General features: G+C 35.6%; 3 protein-coding genes across 4 annotated transcripts; 2 read left to right on the top strand and 1 right to left on the bottom strand.

The window, feature by feature from the left end:
• Nucleotides 1–229: 229 nt before the first annotated feature.
• On the top strand, nucleotides 230–12,877 carry u2surp (U2 snRNP-associated SURP domain containing). Of its 2 annotated transcripts, XM_067363102.1 has the most exons (26): nucleotides 230–353; nucleotides 1,271–1,369; nucleotides 3,328–3,439; nucleotides 3,539–3,660; nucleotides 3,757–3,824; nucleotides 3,910–3,998; nucleotides 4,188–4,223; nucleotides 4,346–4,428; nucleotides 4,542–4,707; nucleotides 6,150–6,361; nucleotides 6,920–6,963; nucleotides 8,615–8,719; nucleotides 9,246–9,312; nucleotides 9,397–9,563; nucleotides 9,674–9,836; nucleotides 9,938–10,017; nucleotides 10,111–10,198; nucleotides 10,293–10,430; nucleotides 10,544–10,724; nucleotides 10,904–10,978; nucleotides 11,066–11,129; nucleotides 11,365–11,521; nucleotides 11,619–11,729; nucleotides 11,815–11,942; nucleotides 12,048–12,215; nucleotides 12,340–12,877. In XM_067363102.1, exons 1-26 carry the CDS (start codon nucleotides 309–311, stop codon nucleotides 12,476–12,478), a joined length of 2,907 nt encoding a protein of 968 aa, XP_067219203.1. In that variant the 5' UTR covers nucleotides 230–308; the 3' UTR covers nucleotides 12,479–12,877. The 2 variants fall into 2 exon arrangements, with proteins under 2 accessions (XP_067219203.1, XP_067219204.1); XM_067363103.1 differs by lacking the exons at nucleotides 230–353; nucleotides 1,271–1,369; nucleotides 3,328–3,439; ... (5 more) ...; nucleotides 4,542–4,707; nucleotides 6,920–6,963 and having other exon boundaries at nucleotides 6,233–6,361; nucleotides 12,340–12,874.
• Nucleotides 12,878–13,674: 797 nt separating this feature from the next.
• Nucleotides 13,675–18,808, top strand: tmem59 (transmembrane protein 59). Its single transcript, XM_067362578.1, has 8 exons — nucleotides 13,675–13,906; nucleotides 14,108–14,213; nucleotides 14,322–14,416; nucleotides 14,535–14,687; nucleotides 15,084–15,156; nucleotides 17,755–17,887; nucleotides 17,970–18,087; nucleotides 18,175–18,808. The coding sequence occupies exons 1-8, from the start codon at nucleotides 13,751–13,753 to the stop codon at nucleotides 18,328–18,330; spliced, it is 990 nt and encodes a 329-aa protein (XP_067218679.1). The 5' UTR covers nucleotides 13,675–13,750; the 3' UTR covers nucleotides 18,331–18,808.
• A 3,912-nt stretch (nucleotides 18,809–22,720) lies between these two features.
• lrrc42 (leucine rich repeat containing 42) lies at nucleotides 22,721–27,318 on the bottom strand. The gene is made up of 7 exons (XM_067363426.1): nucleotides 26,738–27,318; nucleotides 24,316–24,447; nucleotides 24,065–24,183; nucleotides 23,616–23,701; nucleotides 23,401–23,514; nucleotides 23,205–23,283; nucleotides 22,721–23,054 (listed from the first exon to the last, which is right to left on the bottom strand). Exons 1-7 carry the CDS (start codon nucleotides 27,169–27,171, stop codon nucleotides 22,774–22,776), a joined length of 1,245 nt encoding a protein of 414 aa, XP_067219527.1. The 5' UTR covers nucleotides 27,172–27,318; the 3' UTR covers nucleotides 22,721–22,773.
• Nucleotides 27,319–27,654: the final 336 nt, after the last annotated feature.

Raw genomic sequence — 27,654 nt, 5'->3', positions numbered from 1 at the left:
CCAGCTGAACACCAGTTTGTGAGACCAGCTTGAAACCGCTGGAGACAATCTTAAACCAGCTAAGACCAGCAAATCAGCTAGCCTATGTATTGCATATTGTACAAAAACATTATTTTAAAAATGCATCCTGTGGTATTTCAATGTCTTGTGCATCAATAACAATTCACATAATGTATACATATACTAGTACACAGATTGTGCTCGGATGACAGACGCATACAGATCGGTCTTCAGATTTATACGTCAAATGGACTCGCTCACTGTGGGAGAGTGAACGCGCCTTACGCGCTTGCACAGTGTCGGGCAAAATGGCGGACAAAACGCCAGGTGGGGCGCAGAAAGCCAACTCTAAGGTATTTCATGACTTTTTCACGTCATATCAGTATGTTAAAGCTGACCTTTCTTGTTTATGGCAAGAAAAGCGGAATAATGTTGTGTTTGACTCAGTAGTGTGTCGCGCTTTGATACGAAAAAGGTCTATTGACCTGCTCGGTTGTGATGCTAACACGCTAGCAGTGTAGTTAACGTTAGCTAGAAACCGGCGGCTGCACAGATTTTTTTATAACACAAAACACTTGGCTAAAATCTCTTTTGCTTATACGCTACATTTGACCCCAGATGTTTTTTTATTCGCTTGACAGCACCACAGATCATGAAATAAGTTGATGTGTGTTTATTGTGTGCTGACAGAGCTAACACGAACGTATCTTTACATGAATTACTGTATTACATTGATCTATGGACGTTATACTCCTATATAGAGAAGATGGGCTTGATGTAGCGCTGTGAATATCTTATTTGCGTGTTCAAAGTTGTGCTAACTTGCTCCTTTTGCTTTGATGAGCTAGCATGATCATGTCCGTCTTTTCGATTTTACTAGCCACGTGAAAGAGTCAACAGAAAAGGGAGAAACAGCTAATATAGTATCGTAAACATATTTTCTGTACTTGTGTTATAGCCACAGCAGCTCATCTGTCCTGATGTTTTCAGTGATGGATTATTACTGCAAAGTGCACATCTTTATGCATGGCAAACCGTTACATCTTTACTTAACAGAAACTAAACAAACCATTACTCAAGATAGATACATTCATTTATTTCCTTTCTGTTTTTCCTTTCTCTTGTGCGTTTTTTTATGCGTTTTGAACTGTATAGGAGGAATGCATTATTTTTTCCCTAGGCATTAAAACTGTAGGTCTGTATTCAGAAGTAGATGTAATGTATGTCTTGTATAATTAATTAAATCTTTTTTATATATATTTTCATGCAGGCTTTATTGGAAAGTAAGTTAAAGGCCTTTAGTATTGGCAAGATGGCGGTTGCTAAAAGAACACTAAGTAAGAAAGAGCAGGATGAACTCAAGAAGAAGGTAAGCTGATGAGGTCCAATACCAGACTGATACCACACATGAAAGGGTTAGTTCACCCAAAAATGAAAATTGTCATTAATTACTCACCCTCATGTCGTTCTAAACCCATGAGACTTTCATTCATCTTCGGAACACAAATTAAGATCTTTTTGATGAAATCTGAGAGATTTGTTACTCCATTGACTGCCTTCGCAACTAGAATCAAGCGGTTTAGTCCAAATTTCATCTGGACTATGTATCTGTTTATGTTCGCTGATCAAGATTTATATGTGAGTAAAAGCCTAAATTAAATCTGTTCATCATAAAAAGCGATTGAGTCTCTTCATCAAAAAGATCTTCATTTGTGTTCCGAAGATGAACAAAAGTCTTACGGGTTTGTTAAGACACGAGTGAGCAATTAATGACAGAATTTTAATTTTTGGGTGAACTAACCCTTTAAAATGACTGAGGATCACACACTTCTAGACTTTAAGTCATTCTGAAAACTACAAACTCAGACATAAATGTGCAGCTCATTTTTAGGAGATGCATGTCAATTGAAAACATGTGTTATAAAATCGGCTCAAAATATCAACCATGGTTGAAATCCTCTGAATGGATTCATAGTCTAAAGCTTAAAAATCAGTCTGTGCCTATCATACACTGACTTTTTGTGAAATCTGCCAACTCTGACTGCCCAAAACCTGCAGACTGGCTGGCTTTGGCATCTACTGTACATTTTTTTGTTTGTTTTTTTTCTTTAAATAAAGTGTTACTATGATTTTATCCAGTCATAGTATGAAATATGTTTGAAAGAGGCACATGTTTCTTTGTGATTTTTTTTTTTTTTTTTTTTTTTCCCAGACTGATATGAAAGTGTGTGTGATTCTCAGTCATTTAGTGTATGATTTCTCTGCCTAGTATTACGTAATCTGTTCAGATTAAGATTTTTGTGTATTCCTGTCTTAAAGGGATAGTTCTCCCTAAAATGAAAGTTAAGTCATCATTTACTGTTGTTCCAATAATGCAGTATGCTTTTCTTTATTTTATGGACCAAAAAAGGAGAATTAAAAAAAATAAAATAAATAAAAACTCTCGCACTCGTCCATGTAATGGCAGTGAATAGCGACCAGCATCGAGATTTTTAAAAAGACGCAACAGAATGGTCCGATGCGAAGTGTTGTATATTCCAAGTGTTCCTGGGGGGTATACGATATGTTTTGGTAAAAAACAAACCGAAATGTGATGTATTATTTAATGAAAATCCTGACTTTGGCCGACTTCCAACTTGTATGCTTATTCTTGGTGAGACATTGTGCACTGCAGTGGTAAAGTCTCACAAATGCACACGTCATATAACCATGCACAAAAGACCAACAGTCCTATCGTATACCCCCAGAACACTTGGAATATATGACATGTCACATGGGATCATACTGATCACTATTCACTGTCATTATATGGATGTTAAGTGGGACATTTCTGAAAAATTCCCCTTTTGTTGTTCGAAAATGAAAGAAAGAGCATACCGTATTAAAAGAACACCAGAATGACTACATGATGACTACTTAATTTTCATTTTAGGGTGAATTATTCCTTTAAGATGCAAAATTCAGTATTGATTGACATTTTATTGATCCCCTACACATAATTAAACTGGATTGCAAAAATGTTAACCTGTCTAGTCATTCTTCAGTCACTCTGTGGCTCTTACTCTTAGTGTATCATCTTATAACTTTTCTCTAAATTGTTAGAATTTCACTGCATTATAGTCAGTTATTTTGTTCATAGTTACAATAGCACAATTGGGAGTATATATTAGAAGTTGACCAAAAAAAAGCAGTATTATCAATGCACAGAACATATAAACAAGGGTAACTGTTGCATCCCCATTAATCTCACAAGTTTTATGACATAAGTTTAACAGTATTCCACTTCATTCAAATTATTCCACTTCTGCAATCTGTGATTTTTGCCAGGAGGATGAAAGGGCAGCTGCTGAGATCTATGAAGAATTTCTTGCTGCCTTTGAGGGAGGTGAAGGAAAAGTGAAGACTTTTGTACGTGGTGGGATTGCTAATGCCACTAAAGGTAGGATTATTATGTGAATGTTGCTTTATGTTGGCAAATATTTGTATATACTTTCTTCTTAATTGTCCCTGCTTTAAATGTGTTACATATCCATTACAGAGGAAGCGGCAGTCGATGAAAAGAAAGGAAAGCTCTACAAACCGAAGTCAAGAATTTTGGAGGCTAAAAGTTTTTTACCTTTGGATACTCCACCACAGTTTTTAGCAATAGATAAACGCAATGTGAGTTTTTTTTTTTTTTTTTTAATTTTTATTTGAGCTTACTTTAAAAAATCTATTTTGTGTTATTACCCATTCTTTTTCTATTATATTACCTAGGCATCGAAGAAGGGAGATAAAGAAAAGAAAAAGAGCAACCTTGAACTCTTCAAAGAAGAACTGAAACAGTAGATGTTCTTATTATTCTTATTTAATAAATGACAGTACCTTTAATTTGATGATCTCAAAAGTAATCCTCTGTTGTTTTTGTAGGATTCAGGAGGAGCGCGATGAGCGGCACAGATTGAAGGGCCGAGTCAGTCGTTTTGAGCCTCTTCCTACAACGGAAGGAAGGCGATCCTGTAAGTTCTTTCTTCATGTTTCTTTTTCCCCCAACCAAAACAGTCAGTTTCACCTTATGTTCACTCATGGAGTCAGATCAAGTCAAGGTTGTGCCCCTCCCACACGTCTTGGCCACTGCCTCAATTCAGCAGTGTATACGCTTTCAAATTCAGGAAACAAAATTCACACTGCTTTTCTTCTGCTTTTAGCGGATGGTTCTTCACGAAGAAACCGTCCGTCCAGTGGTAATTTTGTTTTATATACTGTGTAATGCAATGGCCATTTTGCTGTTTATGTATCCCATCATGGAAGAAGCGGTGGTAAAATGTCAGTTGTTATTCAAAGCTTGTGGTTTGTTTTTTTCCAGTCTTGGATGATTCAGCTCCTGGCTCACATGACGTTGGTGATCCGACAACTACAAATCTTTATTTGGGGAACATAAATCCTCAGGTAACTTTATTTTTTATTTTTATTTTTATTTTTTTTATTACCACTGGTAATCGTGTTAGGTAATGTCTCAAACCCACAATTTCCAATTGTAAAACTGCTCTTTCACCCTCCAGATGAACGAGGAGATGCTCTGTCAGGAATTCGGTCGTTATGGTCCATTAGCCAGTGTGAAAATTATGTGGCCCAGGACTGATGAGGAGAGGGCCAGAGAAAGGAATTGTGGTTTTGTAGCCTTCATGACGAGAAGAGATGCTGAACGTGCACTTAAACATTTAAATGGTAAATATATTCTTGTTCAGATCTATTGGTGGTTGACGAATATAACATGATACTAAATTTTTTCACATTGCAAATATGTTTTTATTTGACCTGTAAGTGATAGAGATTTTTTACTTTATTTGTGATCTGAAGTATAAATCTGTTTATTTAACAGATATTTTAATATTTATTTTTTACAATATTTATTTATAAAATTATTTGTTTCTAATAGTTTTTAAAATAAATGTCAAATAACTATAAATTTAATTGAAGAAATTGTCTTATTTACTATCTTTAAATAGTGTCATATAAGCTTTATATCAGCCTTCTGCCACCTTGCTTTCTAAAGCCACTTTTCCACCGTCGGGCCAAACCATTCCATTCCGTGCCTATCCGGCCTAGCTGGTACGGATATGGTTTCATTTTTCACTGTGAGGGCTGATAATGGAGCTCTTTGGAATGTAATACAAATACATCAGTTGTTGCCTTGGTAACACAAGAGTTTACAGACGATATGAGATGTAAATTGCGACCGTGTTATGAAGGATGATTGGATATTTCTATTATTAACTTGTGTTTACTTTGCTCAAATAGAGCACTTGGCCAAATACCAAGAAACTGATAGCCAGCAACATACAAGTGACCAATGTGTCAACGTAACTACACGCATTCCACCAGCATGGTTAGCCAACTGAGAATTCTAGGCCAAGAAATCGTGTTGTTGTGTATGTGTTAGAGGTGTAACAATATATTGTGTCACAATATATTGCAATACAAAAATGCAACAATATGTATCGTGCATAGTGACAATATATATTGTAAATAGTTCACCCAAAATTAAAATTACTGTGTGAGTAAAAACATTCAAGTTTACAGAGTTTTAGTGTTAGTACTACATTAAACTACTATATAAAATGTTGAATATAATGCATAATAATGCAATGGGGGAATATTTGTGGGTCCTGATAATGCCAAATGTCTTGTTACCAGTAAATCTATCTAGTCAGTGACAGAGAGCAAGCATATTAGTCTAAAATAAGTATTTTCAGCTTCAGAATCATGAATATTTTTATTCTGGTGTCACCAATGTCTCATGGATTGGGTTACCAGCACCAAGCCTAATCATTTTAACCCCCAATGTAATACCACATGCAGCATTTTAATCAACAGTACATTTTTTGTTAACCTTTTATTGTATGTCTTGTAGTATCGCAATAATATCGTATTGTGAGGTCATCATCGTGATATATTTCGAATTGTGAGCTGAGGGTGACGTTACACCCCTAATAACCGTTCCTTACCGTTCTTAGAACCGTTCAGCCTGACAGTGGAAAAGTGGCTTAAGATAGCGGCCATCAAAAAAAATCAGTCGACCTCTAAAATCGACGCAGTCTTTAGAAACACTTTGTGTTTGTTTCCCTCTTGAAACCAATGAATAATTTGGTAAATGCTGTCCATTTCAGGCAAAATGATAATGAATTTTGAAATGAAACTGGGATGGGGCAAAGGTGTACCAATTCCTCCTCACCCAATATACATTCCACCTTCAATGATGGAGCACACCCTCCCACCACCACCCTCTGGACTGCCCTTCAATGCCCAGCCTAAAGAGAGGCTGAAGAACCCCAACGCTCCAATGCCTCCCCCTCCAAAGTGCAAAGAGGAGTTTGAGAAGGTAACTTGGCATACGTGGGACAAAAAGATTTTGGTTAGCAAGGTCATAAATGTAGTTAGGGTAAATTACTTTCTTAGTAACGTTTGGTTATATGCATTTTATTTGTGTGTGTGGAAGAGGTGCAGACTTTTTTCGTCTTGCTCTTTTTTGCCCATAAAATTGTGCAATTTTACTAAATTAGCCATTTTTGTAAATAATTCTATATATTACATATGTACCATGCTGGTTGTACCGGTAAGTGTTTTGGACTGTAGTTTACTCATTGCACAAGACATTTTATAGGTTTTGAATGCAAATTAAGATAAAACTGTACTCCTTTGATACTGTCTGTTTGAAAGAAATGTAAAGAGACTTTTAAAAATATATTATGGATGCAGATTGTGTATGATTTCACTGCCTCTTTCTCTAAGGAATGTGTTCAGTCAAGTTTTAAAACTGACACCGTAGAACACATTTGTTGTTGTAGGAGTATATGTTGCATTTAGTGTTATGCCTGTTTCTTTTTAACAATACTCACATATATTCTATGTTTATTATCTGATGTGACTTCATATCCAGACTCTGTCGCAAGCCATAGTCAAAGTGGTTATCCCAACAGAAAGGTACATGTTTTTCTTTTTTTCCAAATTCTAATGAAATGTAGAGAACTTATCCCATCTCTGTAGTTTGAAAGATTGGCCATATCCATGCTACCAGAGGCTGGTTTGAGTGAGCAATAGTTGAGGCCTTGCATGAAAATCAGGAGCAGCTACTAACAATACAAGTCACACACATGCATTACATTTCTCTACAAGTGTTTGCATCATAGCGCTCAGACGGTGAAGTTCATATTAGTAGAGAGTACTGTGGGACATAAATTTCTGGTCAGAAGTTTGAGGTCAGTAAATATTTTTTTGAAAGAATAAAATACTTTTATTCAGCATGGACTTAAATTGGTTAATCGTGATAAAGTTTTCTATTTCGAATAAATGCTGTTTTTTTTTTTTTGTTTGTTTTTTATACTTTCTGGTTGTCAGAGAATCCTAAAGAAAATGTGGTTTCCACTAAAATATTAAGGCTGTTTTTTACATTGATTATAAGTGATTCTTGAGCAGCAAATCCACATTTTAGAATGATTTCTGAAGGATCATGTGACACTGAAAACTGCAGTAATGGCTGCTGAAAATTCAGCTTTGCCATCACAGGAATAAATTACATTTTAAAATATATTAAGATTGTATTATTTCACACAATGTTACTTTTATACTATATTTTTGATCAAATAAAAGCAGCGTTGGTGAGCATAAGAGACTTCTTTCAACATTGAAAAATCTTACCAGCCCCAAACTTTTGAACTGTAGTGTACAGTATCAATTGATGCTGTTTGGTGTTTGTAGAGCCTCGTTTTAGACAAAAACTGTAGATGTCGGCGTCACAGCATGCTTCAGCAGGTTGCTCCACTAGTTTTTGAGAGTGGTTCAGGTTTAATCAGACACTACATCGGATGCGATTCATTACAGAACTACTAATTTAACAACTAAAACACTACACAATATACATTCACCTAGTGTCAGTTACACAAAAAACAGCCCTCTGGCTATTGCTCACTTCAACTGCCCCAGTAGCATGGCACAAAAGCGACACCCAATCCCCATAGTCTCAGTGACCTTTGACATTGGCCTTGGTGAGCAGCACAAGTTGAACTGTCTGCAGCAGCGAGGGACCAGAAAAGCGTCACAGGATGGATTGGGGAAAGTATACAGAATGATTGCCTGACATTGGTATGATCGGCTCCAATACTTGTGATTTGTGTTTCAGTACATTTGAAAAACATCATCTGTTGATTTTATCGGACACTTCACGAGCCAGTCAGGAAGCCAATTGTTGTCCCTATCCCTTAACTGACTCTAGAAGTGCTTACATGATTTTGTCCCTCTCCATCCACACATGTCTATTGTCAATAAGCAAGAAAAATCACTCGGCCTCACATTTAGTATTTCAGTAGCACGTCCAGTTAGAAGTTACAAGGGCAGAATGCTATGGCTGAGACTCAGATGTAGATGTAGAGAGGATTTAAATGTTTTGATTGTTACAAGCTGTCACACTGCCAGTCAGTTTTAAATCTTAAAAGCTCAAACATGTCAATTGACTCATGTATAGTAAGTGCAAGGATGTTGCATTTCATCAAATGTCATAATTTAGCAGTAGTAGTTGTTTAGGTGTGGCTGTTGATGGCGCTGAATCTGTTTCGCTTTAACTGTGTTTTTCTCGTAGGAATTTGCTCTCTCTCATCCATCGAATGATCGAATTTGTGGTGCGTGAGGGTCCTATGTTTGAAGCCATGATCATGAACAGAGAAATCAATAATCCGCTCTACAGGTGAGTGCATTTTAATGAATTGGACTTTCTTTTTTTGACTCCAAGCCTTTAAAGTTGACATGAAATTAAAATTGACTCTATCCATTTCCCAAATTAATGCTTAAAAAAAAAAAAACTCATCATTTTAATATAAATGTTATAACTGGATCTTCCAGTGACATGTAAGACTTTTCCAATCATTTAGTCTGCTTGAACTTCGCCCCTTTCTTACAATTGACTGCACTCTCGTATTCACATCTGCCTCCATCCAAACTACAACCAATGGATAAAAGTCCCCACCCTACTTCTTTTTTTTTTTTTTTTTTTTTCAATAATTCAATGTTTCGATCAGATGTATATCACAATATGGAAGAAAAGATCTGTCACTACTTCACTTTCATTGTGACTTGAAGGTTCTTATGACATTGTCTTAAGTGATTTAAGTCGAACATTAGTGATTTTTACAATTTTACTTGTCTTGATTGTGTATTCTGAGAATGGACTCAAATCAAAAACAATTTTTTTTCTTTTTGTATTAATTCAACAGATTTTTATTTGAAAATCAAAGTCCAGCTCATGTCTATTACCGGTGGAAGTTATACACCATATTACAGGTTAGTCTTATTTATTTTCATTCTTTTCTCAAAAACGTATTGAAATGTGTCCAGACGTAAACAATTTTAAATCTCCACTTGTAGGGCGATTCTCCAACAAAATGGAAAACGGAAGACTTCAGAATGTTTAAGAACGGTTCTTTCTGGCGGCCGCCACCTCTCAACCCATATTTACATGGCACTCCTGAAGACGAGGAACGCGATGATGACGAAGAAGAAGAAAGTGGCAAGAAGGGCACCTTGAAAGACGAGTATGTCTACGAAAAATCTGTCTTGATGGTTTCTATGGAGATATTGAATTCTTCTAGAAGACTTTTCAGTATTGTTGGTTATGTGTACTTAATATTATCATCTGCTGCAGTGAGAGGGATAAACTGGAGGAGTTACTCCGAGGTCTCACGCCGAGGAAGAGCGACATAGCTGATGCCATGTTTTTCTGCCTCACTCATGCTGATGCAGCTGAGGAGATAGTGGAATGCATTGCTGAGTCTCTGTCCATACTTAAAACACCTCTGCCAAAGAAGGTTACTTATACTGCACAATTAAGATTGACAATGATTATGATTGATTTTTGTATGTTTCATTTATTACTTTTGTTTACATCTGCATTTCTGTCCTCCCTCAGATTGCAAGGTTATATTTGGTGTCGGATGTACTGTATAACTCGTCAGCAAAAGTTGCTAATGCCTCCTATTACAGAAAATTGTAAGTTTTATAATTATTTTATATACAATTAATCAAGGTATTATTTCTTGTTTGTCCTTTTTTTTCATGTGTTTGTCTTTTATTCTTTTACAGCTTTGAAACAAAACTTTGTCAGATATTTTCTGACCTAAATGCCACTTATAAGACAATACAGGGCCATTTACAATCAGAGAATTTCAAGGTGCGCCATCCGGCTCTCTCATTTTTAACCCATCATGGTTTTATAACAAAGTTAACCCTCTAGATTTGATGTTTCTCAATTTTGGTCTTCACAGCAACGGGTAATGTCTTGTTTCCGTGCGTGGGAAGACTGGGCTGTGTATCCTGATCCGTTCCTGATTAAGCTTCAAAACATTTTCCTGGGACTCGTCAGCCTCGATCCTGAAAAGGAGACTGAAGAGCTGGTGCCAGAGGTTAGCTTGGTAGAGATTATCATTCATAGATTGTCAATGGTAAGATTTGACTTGATTCACAGCGTGAATAAAGATGGACTGAATGATTGGTTGTTTATTGCATTTTCACTTAGATCCCAGAAAGGACTGAGGACATTGATGGTGCTCCTATTGTGGAGGAGGAGCTGGATGGCGCTCCTTTGGATGATGTTGACGGCATGCCTATCGATGGAGCGCCAATTGATGGAGCACCACTCGATGACCTGGATGGAATGCCCATCAAGGGATCAGATGATGATCTGGATGGTATTCCTTGTAAGAATGCTGACATTGTTTTATACCCTACTTAGTACCCTACTTGGTACACTTAATACATCACTCTATTCAAAGTTCTAAAAGAAAATACTTTACATTTACATTAGAATTGCTAAATTTGATGGCAGTTATTATTTTGTTTTGGAATAATTTAAGTGCTGTTTTCTTCTTTTCTTCAGTTGATCAAAAACCAGGTTTTAAGGTCGCTCCTTCAAAATGGGAGGCAGTGGATGGTGCTGCTTTGGAAGCTCAAGGTTAGTCCAGATGACATTTATCACATTATCTAAACCTTAGTTTCCTCATCATGTACACATCATAAAATGATTCTTATCTGTTTTTAGCTGTAACCACGTCAAAATGGGAAATCTTTGATCTGCCAGAAGAATCTGACAAAAGTAAAACAAGGTATTTCTAGTTCTACTAGGCTTGAAAAACTTGATTATTAAATATTAAAGGATATGCAAGCATCTTAGAAAGTTCTATACTGATCTTTTTTTTTTAAGCTCCGCTCTAAAATATCGAATCTCTATAAAATATTTTTAAAATTTATTTTAGTAATCACAAAACTGAAAAAATGACTGAGGTGTGGGAACACTAAATCTCATGCCATTTTGATCTCATTTTCACTTTCTTTTAATAGTTCATCACGAGAAACTGATAGTAAAGACTCTCTCAGAAGTTCCAGTGCTGCAGAGCAGCAGTCCTACAGTAATCCTGTTAGAGAAGAATATGATTCAAAGTCTGCGAAATTTTTTGAGATGAGCGAAGAGAAACGTGCCAAACTACGAGAAATTGAGGTATGCCTAAATGCCAATAAGTGTACTAAACATAATGCTTCACATTCTTGAAGCTGTTTAGAGATCCCAGTCATGTTTTTCTTTGTCTGTGTTACAGCTTAAAGTCATGAAGTTTCAAGACGAGCTTGAATCTGGAAAAAGACCCAAAAAATCTGGACAGAGTATTCAAGAGCAAGTAGAGCTTTACCGGGACAAGTTACTACAGCGGGTTAGTATCAGCTTAATTGTTTTTGACATTCCTTTTAGTGCTTCTATTTTGTTTGAAACCATTTTTTTTTTTGGACATTGTTCAGGAGAAGGAGAAAGAGACGGAGAAAGACAAAGAAAAAGAGAAAGAAAAAGAACGAAAAGATAAAGAAAAATCGGATGTTTCCCACAAAGAGAAGGACAAAGATGAATCCACACCAGGCAGAAAAGAAAAGTAAGATACTTGCATAAGGTCCTGAAACTCCTTCAGAAAATGAGTGAATGTCGATCAGAAATGGAGAACTCAGAATGCATTTAAGATTGTGTGTTGTCTGTACAGAAAACGGAGGCACAGTCCCTCCCCCAGCCCCACCCGAAGTAGCAGCAGTAGGCGCGGCAGGTCGCCCTCACCACGATCAGAACGCTCTGATAGATCCTATACAAAAGACAGCTCTAGATCATCTTACAAAGACTCTCCAAGAGACAGTAACCGCAAGTCTTCTAAAAGGTAAACTAATGATTTCATCCCTTCATCGCAGCATGAAACTCAATCCTGTGGGTTGGGTTGTTTTGTCTTTGTTAGTACATGCATGTTTATGGAACTAATCTCTCATTTTTAAAAAATATTTTAGGTCTCCTTCACCCCCAAGAACACCTAAGAGGTCGCGTAGGTCCAGATCAAGAACGCCCAAAAAATCTTCAAAGAAATCCAGATCTCGGTCACGATCGCCTCACCGCTCTCACAAGAAATCCAAAAAAAGCAAACACTGAGACTTCTGGCTATTATGAAATATGCCTGTTTTGTCTTTTGTGCCTCAAATTTGTCCTGTAAATCAGTGTGAGGGACATTCCCTCTTTAACCCATCCTTGTTTTGAAGCTCATTCACATTGGCACAAGAACAGTGTTCAAGGGTCATCTAATGGGTGTTTTATAATGTCATTTAGGAGCTTCCTTTGATGTTCCAAATGTCCGAAAACAAAATAACTGCAGTGGTTGGGGCAATCTTCCTTCAAAATAAAAACTATTGTCTTATTTTTTTTTTTTTTTCTTATTCTTTTTTTTTTTTTGTCATTGTTTTTAGATCCCTTGAAACTGACTTAAATTAAAATAGTGTAAGTTTCAGTTGTATAGATGTTTGCTTTTCAATAAAGACAATTTATGTGACTTCTCTCTGAAATGCCTTAGTATTTGCTCTTGCATACTTCCCAAATAAACATCCCCCGGTTTCACAGAAAAGGCTTAAGCTTGTCCCAGACTTAAATGCATGTTTTAGCTGCTTTAACTGAAAACAACTTACACTGACATATCTTAAAATCTGTCAGTGCCATTGTTTTGTCTCAAGATGCACACCTGTAATGTTGTTTTCTAGGGCACGTTTATAAAAGACACTTAAATGCCCTAATTGAACTAAGGCTTAATCCTGGTTTAGTCTAAGCCCTGTCTGTGAAACTTAGCTTTAATTGGTTTGCTATTTTAATACACTATTTTATAAACATTTAATTCTAAATCAGGGATTTTCAATTATTTTAGTTGACCAAATAAGGTCGGTGTTGCTCAAGGGGGAATATATATATATATATATAAATTATTATTATTATACAAAGACCCAATTTATACTTACAAATATGGGTAAAATATTTAGTTTTTATTACATTTGTATGTTTTACTCACTATAGTTCTGTACTGTTAGATTTTAAAGCTACTTTATTCTAAAGTATAATTTGTTTTATTTCTGTTTATTGTAATTATGATTTTTTTTTTCTTTATTTGAATCAATGAATCCATATTTTAATCATTTTTTATTTCATTAGGTTAATTTAATCCTATTTATTTTTATTTTTTTATTATTATTTTTGTTTGTTTCAACTTTCCACCATGGTTTCCACGGATCCCCCTAGCACTCCTTTGTGGATCATGAAATGACTTCACGGCGCTTGCGCCTTGTAACTAACTAGGAAGTGAACACACGTTGTTCTCGCGACATTTCCGCAGGTGCGCAAACAAGGAAGAATCTTTTAGTCGATGTTTGGTAATTCACGAAAATGAGTGCAATTAAGTCCTGCGGGATTTTGATGAGCTTTTGCTGCATACTAACGAGCACCTGTGCATCTTCCGAAGTCTTCGACGGTGTTTTGGGAAGCACGGCGTCTTGTCATAAAACATGTCAGATGACTTACAGTTTACACACTTATCCACGGGTGAGTGCGAGTGCAACCAGGTTCGACTTGTTTACAAACAAAGAAACGCAATTAAGATTTTCAGCCATTCTTTAGTTTGTCTTATTAGGAGCTTTCGTGTTCTTGCATATCTTTGGAACGTTAAATCATTTGCAAAGCAACAAAAACAACCTAAGCGGAAATGGACTATGTTCTTTATTTGGCCTGTTTGTTTTGGTCTAGGAGGAGGCGCTGTACGCCTGTCAGAGGGGATGTCGCCTCTTCTCCATCTGTCAGTTTGTGGGTGACAGCAAGGATCTCAACGAAACCAAATCTGAATGCGAGTCAGGTAATATATTAAAGTATTGTCTAACTGAATCCTTACAGCATTCGCCTTGCCTCATGTTGATAAGTGTATTTGTTATATAACCAGTTGTGTGTGTTTGACTTTCTGCAGCATGTCGTGAAGCCTACACCCAGTCAGATGAGCAGTACGCGTGCATTCTCGGATGCCAGAGTCAACAGCCATTTGCAGAACAGAGAATGGAGCAGGTGTGAAGAACATATGTGAATAATTGCTTTGGATGCTCATAGACTTTCCATTATCAATTCTAATCGCATGTCACCAGGGTGTTCATCACTATATGTTTCTTTTGTTCGGGGTATGTAGTTGTTGACGATGATGCCCAGAATCCATCTCCTTTACCCGCTGACTTTGGTGAGGGGTTTCTGGGAAGACATGATGAACCAAGCCCACAGCTTCATCACCTCATCCTGGACATTTTATCTCCAGGCAGATGATGGCAAAGTAGTCATTTTCCAGGTAATGTGGTGATAATGTTATATGAAACTTTTTTTTATTATTAGACTGCATCTAATAATAAAGGAGGTACTGAGTGTATAAAGCAGAGATGCCCAAACCAGGTTGGCCTCCAATGCCATATCACGAGAAGGTAAATAATCATACTATATTTTTGTTTTATATTTTGTATTGAGATGGGGAAAATATATGTGAAGTTAATTTTAAAATGTACATTTTAATATAGTTGAATATAATGTTCTGCTTTAGCCACCAGCCTCCAGCCTCCAATCTCCAAATTTGATTTTTGGTCCTTCATAGTAAAATGTTTGGGCACCTCTGGTATTAAAAAAAAAAAAAAGTAGTAAACCTTATTTCTAAGTGCCAATGATCAGTATTTTCTCTTTCTCTCTTTTCTAGTCTGAGCCACAAGTTCAGTTCATCTCTCAGTTTGATTTCCAGAGAGACGAGTCCGAAGAGTCACAGAGCACTTGTGAGCAATTTGCATAATACACTTATGCTTCCCTTTATGATAATAATAAGCAAGAAGTGTCACACTTCATGTTCATAATATTATACTTTAAAGTCGCAATGTAACTGAACTGGCATATTTTTTTCTTCTGTATTGTGACCATAGTTGCCAGGGTCGTGGTTTTCCCGCACAATTGGGCTATTTTGAAAATGCAGTCCCGGGAAAAATTATAGAGCCGTGGGTTGCGTTTTGTTGGGCTACTTTTATAATGTACGCGGCCGCCAAAAAATGTATCTGTCGACAAAGGAAATTGATCCTTTTACTAATGTGTGGTATCCTTTAAATGATACCTGGCAACCTAAGGATGGAGGAGAGACACGTTTGTGGGGGCACGGCACATTTAATATCACAACAAACTATTATTTCAAGGCTAAGATTTCAAGGCTTTCACACAGCAGAAATGAACACAACAACAGCCAGTCAAAGCACGTCGCTTACAAGTCAGCATGTTTTGCGTGTCTCTGTGTGAATGAATGGCGTATTTGGTCTACTACACAAACTCAAACACATGTGACGCTTGCAGTGTTTTCAACATCCGTCTTCTCAATATATGAGGACATGAAATTTGAACAGAAATATATTACTATGATATAGTTAAATATACTGCTCAAAGTAATAATAATATTACCATTGTTTGTAAGGAATATCATGCAACCAAGATATTTTTCATCTATGTTTTAATATTAAACAGATTTGTCATGCAGCATCTTATTTGAAAAAAAATACAAATGCAATGTTTTGTTGTAAATTAATTAAATTTTGAATTAAAATTATTAATTGATAATTAATTGTTACATTTTATTAATTAATTTCATTAAACACTATTGTTGATGATAAATTTGTATTAAATCATAAAACACAGGGAAAATATAATAGATTTAATGGGGCCATAAATTAAAAGACGGCTTAATGCAGTTTAATTGTGAACAAACAAGTTTACATTCATTCTCAAGGTCCGACAAACATGTGGAGAGCATATCCTTCCCCATTAATGGTAAATTAATATCCTGATAAATATCTGTATCACATGATATGGAAAAAATAATATTGTCATAATACTTCTGGTCATATTTCCCAGCCCTAATTTTAAAATTTATCACGAAAAATGCTGAAAATTAAAATCAAAGAAAGAGTACAAGTTTTCATTCCTTTTGGGTGGGTTTTGAGTAAGCTTTGGGCTGAAAATTTGTCTGGGACCTGGCAACCCTGATTGTGACTTACATCTGAGTGAAATAGATTTTCTGAAAAAAAAAAAAAGTAGGGTGGGTACTTGGTTATTTGCATCAGTTGTTACTTGGATGGAGCCAGATCTGAGTGCGAGATCGCAGTCGATTGTAAGAAAGGGGCGGAGTTTAAGCAGACTAAATAATTGAAGATATGTAATATGTAACAGAGAGAATTTCATAATACCATAACCGGAAGATCCAGTTATGACATTTTAATGAATGATTATGAGGTCCAAAATAAAATTAAAAAATGAAACCAGGTTTTTGAAACCTCTTAGAAAAAAGTTGCAGTTCTGTTTGAAGCTGCTAGTAGTGTCTCAGAAATTACAGACTGCACTATTAAGATATGATGTAATGATGTGTGTAAATATGTACTGACACGATTGGCCAGCAAAGGGCCTGACTTAAACTTGTCACTTTCCACATCTGCTTCGATGCATCCTTTTCTTAACCCTATAAAGCAACATTTTGAAGGCCTCTGAATTATCAATGTGATCAAAACTTGTTGCACACAAATCTACTACATGCCTTCTGTTGTCTGATTGATAGACTGTTGTCTTTTTTTTGTATAAATCTAATAATATCCCCTTCAGGAACATGCATCTTTTTGCTGTGAAATTTTGTAATGATTTTCATAAAGTTAACCTAAGTATACTTTTATATTAGTAATATTTCAAGATTAACATTTACTGGACTGAAGCAACTTGGGGGTCATTTACACGACACCATTTTCAACTAAAAGCGGAAAACTTTTTGTGTGTTTTGGCCGTTCATTTACACGACAACAGCGTATTGAGCGGCATTTTGAGGGCCTGAAAATGCTAATACCTTTATTGTTTCTGTGTAAACTTTGCGACATCATGCGCACGTGTATTACGTGTTCAGTCTGTTGGGACGTAGTTTTTCTTTACAAAGTGACATCAGCAACTTCTGGCCATTTTTAGTAGTTTCCGCGGATCCGTGTGTATGGGGATCGTTGTTGTCTGTACGTGAAAAACAAAGGAAAATCTTTTGAGTTTTTAGTAGATCATTGTTGTGTAAACGTACTCTTAGCTTTTTTAGAAAAATAATGTTAAGGTGTATGCATCAAATATGATACAAGAGACATTTGAGGTGTTTATTTCTCAAGTATGAGCTTCATTTTCTTCAATATTTAAAAATAATATCAAATTTGATACTCTACAACAACACAAGCAAGTCTAAAGTTTCAGTAAACTGTTCCACTTCAAAACTTTAGATTTTTCTGTCTATTATTCAATTTGTCAGGCTTTACAGTGTTAATAAAAGTCTCAAGATCACAGTACTAATATAGGACCCCTTGTGTTTTTAATAGTTGTAGATCAAGGAATGAAAAGTCCCATTTATAAAGACTACCCAAGGAGCTTCATTCAGGAAAGAGACAGAGACATGTTCATTGATAGAAGCAACTCTGAGGACGATTACAACCTCTTCAACTGTCTCTCAAGGTTGGGCACATCTTGATCTTGATCTCTTATTATCTGTTGACCTTGCTGAATATAAACCATCATGATCTTGTTTTATTGGTAGGAACCCATGGTTGCCAAGCTGGATCCTAACCACCACTCTGGTTCTGTCTGTCTTTGTTCTGATCTGGATCTGTTGTGCCACAGTGTCCACTGCTGTTGAGCAGTATGTCCCTGCTGAGGTAAACTACATCACATTTAGCGAACTTCATGTTTCTTAGCCAATTACTTTTAACCAACTGTTCCACAAATTCTCCTCCTCTTAACAGAAGCTAAGCATAAATGGGGATATGGAGTACATGAAGGACAAGAAACTGACCCCTTATCTGCAGTCTTCTCTAGTGATCATCAGATCTCCCGGGGTGGAGGAGCAGGAAGCGGGACCCCTTCCATCAAAGGTCAATCTGGATCAGTCTAACATTTAATCAGTCTCACATCCAAAGGAATTGGGGTCTCATAAATATTTGGTTTTCTCTGTCAAAGTTGTGATTATTGCTTCAAACTCATTTACTATGGGTTTTTTTGTTTCTTCTTTTTTAAATTTGAAAGGTGTGGACTATGGGGAATATATTTTGTTGATGTTTTGGCACTTTAAAGGCATTACCTATTAGAATGAAAGCGCTGTAGGATCTCAGTTTTCCAGTTTACTTCCCATTTGTAGAGATGAAGTCTTTTCGTTTATTTTCTTTTTTTGAGTGTTCTCGGTGTGATCAATAACAGCTTGTGATTTGAGGTATGTGTGTTGAAAAATGAAACATTAACATTTTGCTTTATGCTTTAGTACAGGATATCTCAGTTGCAGAGGGTGCAGATTTCTTGAATTGTTAGAGTCATGAAAACATTGTAAATGAAAATATTTTGCAACCTCTGATTTGTCATCTTGATATTAATAAACAAACCTACAAAAAGTGTTCAGTCCCTTTGTTTTTTTAATCCAAATAATATCTAGTCTAATTGCAGTAGTTTTTAGTGAGCATTTTGTCATTTGTTTGGACAAGTCAAAACTGTTGGGATTTTTTCATGTCAGCGCTGGCAACAAAGATTTTGCACATGCTGATGATGTTACTACGTTCACACTGTCAGTTTTTGGGATTGAAAAATGCATTTACTTACAGGTGTGAGTTTTGAAATGTCCCGTTCACACAACTACTTTAACAGCAGCGTCTCGACTTGAATACTGACCTGTATGAATGTACAACGGGAGTCAAGCCTGTATTCTCTCACTAGCAACCATAGCGACAGCGACCAAAGTAATATCAAAGATGACGACGTCCATAAAACTGGAAAGTCTGGTCACTTTTCACAGAGTCCAACTTAATAACTGAGAAACATGCGTTAGCCGGACACCTTTAACCGTTGCACTCGCATCTCACATCCTTTGCAGCGTCTCGCGGAAAATAAAAAAAAAGGACTGACAACCGTATTCTTTTGATGTGTGAACGTGGCCTTACTATCTTGTAACACACTCCTGGGCCATTTAAATAGCCTTCTGAGGACCATGTTTTTGAATGTCAGATGCATGAATAGTATGCTGTAAATAAATGCTTCAAAAATAAAACCTAACCAGACACACCCTCAGGTGAGGAAATTAGGCTACACAATGCTTTAAAGGTGCTAAAGAGGATGTTTTGTTTTATACATTTTTGCAATATTACTTGAAACTGTCTTTACTAACTGATAAAAGACTATTTATTAGGTGCACTGAAAGGAATAATATTAATATACATCATCTGTGCACGAGGTAGGGCCTTAAAAACATCAGCCAATCATTTACACCAGGGATGGACAACTCCGGTCCTGGAGGGCCAGTGTCCAGCAGAGTTTATCTCCAACCCTAATCAAACACACCTGAACCAGCTAATCAAGGTCTTTAGGATTAGTAGAAAGTTATAGGCAAGTGAGTTTTTATCAGGGACGGAGATAAACTCTGCAGGACACTGGCCCTCCAGGACCGGAGTTGTCCATCCCTGATTTACGCGATCGGCCCTCTGGCTTGTCAATCACTGCCATGACGTTCCTTGTGCGAGACGAGGGCGGCTGCGCGCTCCAGTAACTTTCCACACTCCACAGGCGCCGCAAGCAATGTTTTTGAGACGGGAGAAACAACTGCAGATTATGAGTTACCTGCGGTGAGTCCGACATAATGAATCCACTAACACGACACAGCGAATGCCGGTGGTAAACACTCGTTTTCCAATACTCGTGCACGGGTTTTGGGAGGCGTTCCCTCGAAATGAGCTGTAAAGGGTTGTTCTTATGCATGTGCTCATTTTAAAAAAACAGTAAGTCTTTGGTTTCTCAGTCGACGAAAAGATTCTCTTTAGCACCTTTAATGACATGAATAAGGAATGTTATCTATTCTTCTGTATTGCTTGAGAATATTACACATTTTATTTTTAAACCAATAGAATTTAATCAATACTGATTGTTACCTTTCAAACAGAGACAGTCTTTTATCCCAACATTAGAGAGAACTGAAACAGAAAAGGAAGGCAAGACATACTTCTCTAGTTCCTTTTTCTTTGAACAGAAACATATGAGCGAATTTATCAAGCATAAATACTATTTTGGTGCTAGGTATTATGAACATTAAATACAACTACCATTCAAAAGTTTGGGGTCTATTGTTATTATTATTTTATTATTTTATTTTTTTGAAAAAATACTTTTATTCAGCCAAAATGCATTAAAATGATTTAAAGTGTCAGTAAAGACATTTATAATGTTACAAATTATGTTAAATGTAAATTAAATGCAATTAAATTAAATGTAACAACAATAATGATAATGTCTGGATTTCAAATAAATGCTGTTGTTTTGAACTTTCTACTAATCAAAGACTCCTAAAAAAATGTATCATGGTTTACACAAAAAAAAAATATATAAAGCAGCACAACTGTTTTCAACATTGATAAGAAATATAGAAAACATTTATTGTAAATTGTAATATTTCACAATATAATTGTTTTTACTGTATTTTTGATCAAATAAATGTATTTTTGGTGAGCATTAGAGACTTCTTTCAAAAATGCACTAAAACCTTTCAATGGTAGTGGATATATATTGTATTTAGAGAAGGAGAGAAAGTTATGTAATTTCATTAAACAAATACAGACATTTTTGCTCTTACAATGTTGTGTAAAATGTGTAAATTGATTTCTGTGAACATCACAATGCAAAGTGTTATCTAGCTATGAGGCTGATGTAACAGGATGAGTATTTTCATCAGATTGTTGTAGCGAGCGCTGCAGATGCTGCACTAAAAGAACTACATGTATGTGTATCGCTGGGTCTGATCTTTAGTATAGTGGCAGTGGTGCTAGCTTTTGGTTTTGGCATCCATGAAGCACTTCCAAGTATGACATTTCTTGTGTTTAATCCACATCTAACACTGTTCTTCAAGTGCCAAATACTGAATTTGCATTTTATTTTAACTTCAGACTATTACATATTTATTTTTGCCAATAAATCGTGATTGTAGGACGCTACAAAATGGGTTACGAATTTTGTGTGACGACAGAGTAACTTGCATTAACCTCTGCAATGAAGCTTCCAACTGCCCCAGTGGAGCAGATCTACCAAACAACCTTCCAAATAACCTTGTTTTTAGTATGTTTTCATGAATACATCTGCATCAGAGGCTAAAAATACCAAGATTTCTGAGAATGAAGCAATGTGCTAAAATAGATTATTGGACATTTTGTATTGCTTTCAAAGTTAGATGTACTGTCTGATATCTATGACTCTGGGCATGTGTTCACACTATTGTTTGTCCTATTTGGTAACATATTTGTTCTCTTAAGGCTGGAATACACTACAGAACTTTGGTCCAAATTTTTGCCCTAATTTGCAGTCTGGATGAATCTATGCTAGTTGCCAAAACTCAGAGCCAGTGTTCAGTTTTGAGTCAACAGATTTCTCTGAAAATTGCTTTTTTTACATTTTTTTTTTTTAGCTTCAGACAATGACTCATTACAGCCCGAGGATCAAACATGATTAGATCTTTTAATAAAAATAAGATTTTTTTATGGAATATGGCAATATTTATTAATACGGAAGAGGATTAGGGCCAAGCAATAATAATAATAAATAAATAATAAAACCATCTTGAGATTTAAGTTGTTAAATTTCGAGAAAAAAAGTCTAAATAAAATGTTGACAATAAACTCGTTAAATTACAAGAAAAAACTTGTTAAATTCCAAGAAAAAAGTCAAGATAAAATGTTGAGAATAAAGTCATTAAATTACGAGAAAAAAGTCGTTAAATTACGAGAACAAATTCGTTAATTTAATGACTTTATTGACTCTACTAAATTGAACGAGTTTTTTTCTCGTAATTTAACGAGTTTATTCACAACATTTTATCTCGACTTTTTTCTCAAAATTTAACAACTTTAATCTCAGATGTTTTTTTTAATTATTGCTTGGCCCTAATCCTCTTCCGTAATTATACATAATTTATATGTGCACATCATTGTTTTAAAATTCATGTGCCCTTGTAAACTTTAACTTCCCTTCCCTCTGGAACTTCTTCTCTTGCAAAAATACGTCATTACTGCACCACTCTATTCCCCATGGACAAAATCAAGTCCAACCCTACATTTTTCTTGATTGAGAAGCCATTGTACTCCGATATGTCACAATAGGGAAGAAAAGACTATCGCAATTTCCGTTTCATGTCGACTTTAAGTGAATTACTCGGTGATCTTGTATAAATATCAGCCAGTCAATTTGTCTGAGGAAATAAAAGATCACAGTACAAAAAAAGCGATATATTTTTAATTATAAATAATCCATAATAAAAGCATTCCAGTGTCATGTTCCTCACAGAGGAATGCACTGCATACATATCACACGTGTGTGTCTATTCAGTAGCTATTTAACAGATCCAAGTCCTCCGCAGACAGAGCTGGCAAAGACTGGCGCTTTGCGAGAGGAGCTGAACTTTGCTCTTCCTCTGATAGTCTCCTCTTCTTTCCCTTGTGTACTGCTGCCACTGTTGATGAATGTGTGCTGTGTTCTGCTGTTGAGCTCGTGCCACAGAGGTCAACCGTATAAAAGTGAATTGGCACAACTTTGTCTATGTTTGTGGTGTCACTTGTCCCAGACATGGAGTTCAATGTCTCTCGAACAAACTTTTCTCTTCCATCTACAGAACAAAATGAAAATAAAATTTAAGATTAATATAAACATTACAACAATATACAAATTATTATTCACAATATTAGAAGTATATTTTATAATACTCACATATATAATAATATGTGATAAAGTGAACATATAAAATGAATAAACTCACAGAAACGAAGAGCATTTGTTCTTGGTTTGGAGTATTTCTTTGGTACTTCTGAAGCTGTAATTTCCCATTGGTTTATTACCTGATTCAAAATTTGAATTTTATAAGTTAAGGCCACAGTATAAAACTTCTACAACCACAACTTTACATTCAACATTACCTATCCATCATGGACAATAAATAACCTTAAATATGTTACCTGTTCAGCCCAGCCTTCTGTGTTGCAATCAGAGTGTCCGAACTCCTTCAAAGGGGTCTCTGAGAGGACCATTCTCATCTTCTTTCTGAAGAAATCTTTCAAAGACACATTCACCTAAAAGAGATCGTTAATAATATAAAAGACCTCATTTAAAACTTCAGTAGTTCATACAAAGTTAATGAAACTCATTGATGTTATCTTTTTAATTGTGTTACCGTCACATTCGTCCTAGATAGGTCTAGTTTCTGTAGCGTTTTAAAGCACGTTAGATATCCGAGACCTTTCTCAGTGATGGGATTCTCTGTTCAGAAATAAACCAAAGAACAATTAGTATAAAATTACATTCAACATGCATAAAAACACCTGAAAACATTTATGTAACAATATTATTCAAAAGTTCAGGGACATTTCTTATTATTATCATCAGTGTTGAAAACAGATGTTCTGCTTAATATTTCTGTGGAAACCATGATACTTTTTTTCAGGATTATTTGATGAATATAAAGTTTAAAAGAACAGTCTTTTGTAGCCTTATAAATGTCTTTACTGTCACATTTGATCAACTGAATGCATCCTTGTTGAAAGAAAAAAGTATTACTTTCAAAAAAATCTTACTGACTCCAAACTTTAAAGGAAGTGTCTGACTATATATCCATTAACTAACCTGAGAGGTCCAAAATCTGTAGGCTTTCTAGGCCTTTCTTCATCACCCTCACCGGTGCTGTCAGTCTCTGCAGGCCTGCATCAGAAAGGCAGTTTGCACCTATGAAAAGTTTCACAAGACTACAGAAAAAAGGGAAATGTGAGGGGGGAAAATAAAGTGATTTAGCTATTTATCACAAACTAGAACAAATTGTACACCCAGCAATCATCTGAAATGTTTGTTTTATTTATGCAATTATGTGTTATCCATACCTAGCCAGGGCTTCAGAGGTTATGTATTTAAAAACCTCATGGTTGTCACCTAATCTACAGCCATAGAGGTCCAAGCACTCCAGACTCTGAAACTGTCTGATCTCTTCCAACCTTTCAGAAATCAAAAGGTACCTGAAAAGACAGAAACACGGCTGTAAATGCTCTAGCTTCTGATTATAACATGTGTATAGGCCTACCTAGGCAGCATTTTGGACATCTCTAAACCTTTCATTAGGTTGAGACACAGTCATAATGTTGTTTACTTCAAAGTGGGGTCCGGCAGGGACAGTGTTAAAAAAATAAAATAATTATAATAATAATTTAAAAGAAAAAAAAAAATTAGATCACAATAAATAAATTATATAATAATAAAAATAAAAAAATATATAAAAATTAGAAAATAGTTAGCAAATAAATAATGCATCTAACAGTACAGTGCTATAATGAGTAAAACAAATGTATTTATTAACTTAAAGGGTTAGTTCAGCCAAAAATGAAATTAATGTTTTTCGAGCTGATGTGATATAAATTATTTGTTGACATGATCGAAGAGACATGTACCATGTCTTTGGACGTATGTAAATTTGTTTTATTGATGTAATTTTGTTTTTTTGTTTGATTGCTCGAAATGAATAAATAAAGAAAGAAAGAAAGAAAGAATGTAATTTATTACTCACCCTCATGCCGTTCCTAGGGTTGCAAAATTTTCAAAGCTGGAAACTTTCCATGGGAATTAACGGGAATATATGGGAATTAACGGGAATTAATGGGAATAAACAGGAAATTTGCAAAATTGCAGGTTAGCCTATAACAGGGTACTTAAATGTAGTTGAAAAAAACATCTTGCAACATAATTTTGGTTAGAACAACCATATTTAATGCAATTTTAGTTTAATTTTTACCCTGTACATTCCTCACACAGAACACTACTTACTACAGGGCTATTGAGGCCACACCCCCTGCATGCACTGTGCTTCCCCCAGTCCATAACATGCACATTTGATAAAAAAAAAACAAAAAAAAAACATAAAAATATAATTTACTCCTGTGATCAAAGCTGAATTTTCAGCATCATTTCTCCAGTCTTCAGTGTCACATGATCCTTCAGATAACATTCTAACATGCTAACACAACTGTTTCCAACAATGATAATAACAAATAAGTATCAAATCAGCAAAATTAGACTGATTTCTGAAGGATCATGTGACACTGAAATAAATAACACATAACAATTGCTGTAATAAAAATATATTTAATTTACTAAATTAGAATTAATTGAATGCGAAAAATAAATAACTTATTTCATGGTATGACCAAACAAAATGTTTATATTTGTTTTATATGATACATTTTATATAAATATTATAAATCTGTATAAATTTCCCAAAATTTCCAATTAATTCCCATAAATTCCTGTTAAGTTTCCAAATTCCAAAAGATTCCAAAACTCCCTAGGTTAAGTTCCCATGGAAAGTTTACGGAAACTTTCCGCCCCTTTGCAACCCTAGCCGTTCCAGACCCGTAAGACCCTTGTTCATCTTTAGAACACAAATTAAGATATTTCTGATGAAATCCGATGGCTCAGTGAGGCCTGCATAGCCAGCAATGACATTTCCTCTCTCAAGATCCATTAATGTAATAAAAACATATTTAAATCACTTCATGTGAGTACAGTGGTTCAATATTAATATTATAAAGCGACGAGAATATTTTTGGTGCGCCAAAAAAACAAATAAATTACTTATTTAGTGATGGCTGATTTCAGAACACTGCTTCAGGAAGCTTTGGAGTGTTATGAATCAGTGTATTGAATCATGATTCGGATCACGTCAAACCACCAAACTGCTGAAATCACATGACTTTGGCACTCCGAACCGCTGATTCTACACGCTGATTCATTTATGCTCCAAAGCTTCCTGAAGCAGTGTTTTGAAATCGGCCATCACTAAATAAGTTTTTTTTTGGCGCTCCAAAAATATTCTCATCACTTTATAATATTAATATTGAACCACTGTACTCACATGAACTGATTTAAATATGTTTTTAGTACATTAATGGAGAAAGGAAAATGTCATTGCTGGCTATGCAGGCCTAACTGAGCCATCGGATTTCAACAAAAATATCTTAATTTGTGTTACGAAGATTAATAAAGGTCTTGCAGGTTTGAAACGTCATGAGGGAGAGTAATAAATGACAAAATTTTCATTTTTGGGTGAACTAACCCTTTAATAGAAACAAAATATGTTCCAAATAAAATGTAGACATATTTATAATATTATTTTTTCACAATATAAATTGGGACTTAATACAAGAAACTACAAAAATGGATGCCTTTAAAACTGTAGGATGGGGAATGATAATATTTTGGGGGTCTGTGACATCTAAAAGTTGATTGACTGGTTTACTAGACTCTTCTTCTCACCTGTTCCTCAAACACAGGGATTTCAGCACTAGTTCTCCATAGGCCTCACAGAAGACCTGCAGAGCTCTGGGTGCAGTATGAGGCTCGGTGAATTTGTGTCTCTCTTCGGCGGCGGAGAACAACTTATCAGCCATTTGCTCAGGAAAACCGACCAGCGAGTCCACATGCTCAATATGATCAGCGATGAACTGTAACGATATGTCAAATAAAGACTTCACCGTGTACCGCAGACTCCCCTCCTTGTTGTAGGTAAATATGAAGTGGTCTCTTCTCTTTGTGTGGCTTGCGGAGGGTAAAGTGTCGATGCAGAGTTGAAATGAGAAGTCTCTGGTGAAGAGTCTGTGCTGCGGAGCATCATTCTTGTCTGCACTGACATATCGCAGTTCTCCTTTCTCCCTGACATACACAGCGCCACAGTCCTCACTTAAATACATCCTGTCCACCTCTTTACACAAACCGAGCGTTTAATGTCCAAAATAGTCGGTGGTCTTTTTAAATTCAAGGGTATACTGACTGAAATATCGAGAAGTTAGTACAATGTAGAGAGATTTAAAAGCGACGGGCTCTTGAAGTAACATCCCTCCTCTGTGTCGAGTTTCACGAGCATTCCAAAATAAAAGTCTTTACTGAAATCTTTATCAAAGAATATAGATATATAATTGAAAGGGGCTTTGCTATAATGTATTTAAATTAATGTAATTTTATTTCGCAGATAACTGGAGTAGTTACAAATCTTTCTTGAAGTGTCTTACTGAGTCTTTTACCATTTTTTTCTGCTGTATCTTATAACTCTGATGTATTTTACACGTTTTTTTTTAGTTTTTCCGATATTTTTATGTTACTATATTATTTGTTACTTTAATTAAAATTATTATTTTGCTATTTTTATTAATAAAATAACTGTAATAATTGTATTA

Source organism: Chanodichthys erythropterus, chromosome 16 (genome assembly GCF_024489055.1).
Source record: "Chanodichthys erythropterus isolate Z2021 chromosome 16, ASM2448905v1, whole genome shotgun sequence".
Classification (NCBI taxonomy): Eukaryota; Metazoa; Chordata; class Actinopteri; order Cypriniformes; family Xenocyprididae; genus Chanodichthys; species Chanodichthys erythropterus.
The sequence above is the reverse complement of the archived record's forward strand: the minus strand, read 5'-3'. Positions and strand labels throughout refer to the sequence as shown.

Excerpts from the sequence above, each read along its gene's own strand:
- u2surp (XM_067363102.1), top strand. The coding sequence starts at position 309 with ATGGCGGACAAAACGCCAGGTGGGGCGCAGAAAGCCAACTCTAAG. Across the intron at positions 1,370-3,327 it reads AGGATGAACTCAAGAAGAAG|GAGGATGAAAGGGCAGCTGC; the intron begins GTAAGCTGATGA and ends GATTTTTGCCAG. Across the intron at positions 9,564-9,673 it reads AAGGGCACCTTGAAAGACGA|TGAGAGGGATAAACTGGAGG; the intron begins GTATGTCTACGA and ends CATCTGCTGCAG.
- tmem59 (XM_067362578.1), top strand. The coding sequence starts at position 13,751 with ATGAGTGCAATTAAGTCCTGCGGGATTTTGATGAGCTTTTGCTGCATA. Across the intron at positions 13,907-14,107 it reads GTTTACACACTTATCCACGG|GAGGAGGCGCTGTACGCCTG; the intron begins GTGAGTGCGAGT and ends GTTTTGGTCTAG. Across the intron at positions 14,417-14,534 it reads CAGAACAGAGAATGGAGCAG|TTGTTGACGATGATGCCCAG; the intron begins GTGTGAAGAACA and ends CGGGGTATGTAG.
- lrrc42 (XM_067363426.1), bottom strand. The coding sequence starts at position 27,171 with ATGTATTTAAGTGAGGACTGTGGCGCTGTGTATGTCAGGGAGAAAGGA. Across the intron at positions 24,448-26,737 it reads TCCCTGTGTTTGAGGAACAG|GTACCTTTTGATTTCTGAAA; the intron begins GTGAGAAGAAGA and ends CTGTCTTTTCAG. Across the intron at positions 23,515-23,615 it reads TATCTAGGACGAATGTGACG|GTGAATGTGTCTTTGAAAGA; the intron begins GTAACACAATTA and ends GATCTCTTTTAG.